At 37.8% G+C, this 529-nt stretch overlaps 1 protein-coding gene across 1 annotated transcript in view; it reads left to right on the top strand.

Annotated features, from left to right (window-relative positions):
* Positions 1–529, top strand: part of FDP41_000885 (uncharacterized protein) — a gene marked incomplete at both ends in the record, with an annotated part of 2080 nt that overhangs the window by 997 nt on the left and 554 nt on the right. Inside the window, one exon of the mRNA XM_044712746.1 lies at positions 26–529. This exon is cut by the window's right edge and continues 554 nt beyond it. Coding sequence (XP_044564820.1) covers positions 26–529 — 504 coding nt within the window. The remainder of the gene's footprint in view (positions 1–25) is intronic.

Here is a 529-nt window from a genome sequence, read left to right as displayed (position 1 = left end):
TTTTTATTTTGCAAAAACTGCAAAGAGGCCTATAATTTGCCAAGCAAGTGCGAATATGAGAGCATTTCAGATCAATGTCCAATATGTAACTTCCAGGTATTGGACGTCACCACCCAGAAGAACACTAATTACAAAATATGCCCTAACTGCTTTAACAACCCGCCAGATTTAGAGAATGCAGGGGCAGAAACCCATGCAAATGGATTTAGATGCTTTAGCTGTACCTTTCAGGAATGTAAATACTCCAAGAAGCAAGAGGCATTTGTAAGAAAATGTCCCAAATGCTCCAAGAATATGGTTGTCAAACAAGGAAAAGAAGGCAATTTCTACATTGGATGTAAGGGGTTCCCTTCATGTAGAACTGCTATTTGGATGCCCAAGTCCATAACAAGTGTTGAAGTAACCTCGGATAAGTGTCTAAATTGTAGTACAAGATTGGAATCTGTATTCAAAACCAAGTTCAAAATTTCCAGAGATGGTACATTTCTTCCTTCTCATATTCAATCGGAACATGTCACTTGTATTTTTT

The sequence above is a fragment of the Naegleria fowleri genome (genome assembly GCF_008403515.1).
Source record: "Naegleria fowleri strain ATCC 30894 chromosome Unknown tig21, whole genome shotgun sequence".
In the NCBI taxonomy this organism is placed as follows: domain Eukaryota; phylum Heterolobosea; class Eutetramitea; order Acrasida; family Naegleriidae; genus Naegleria; species Naegleria fowleri.
This window is presented reverse-complemented; position numbering and strand designations above follow the sequence as displayed.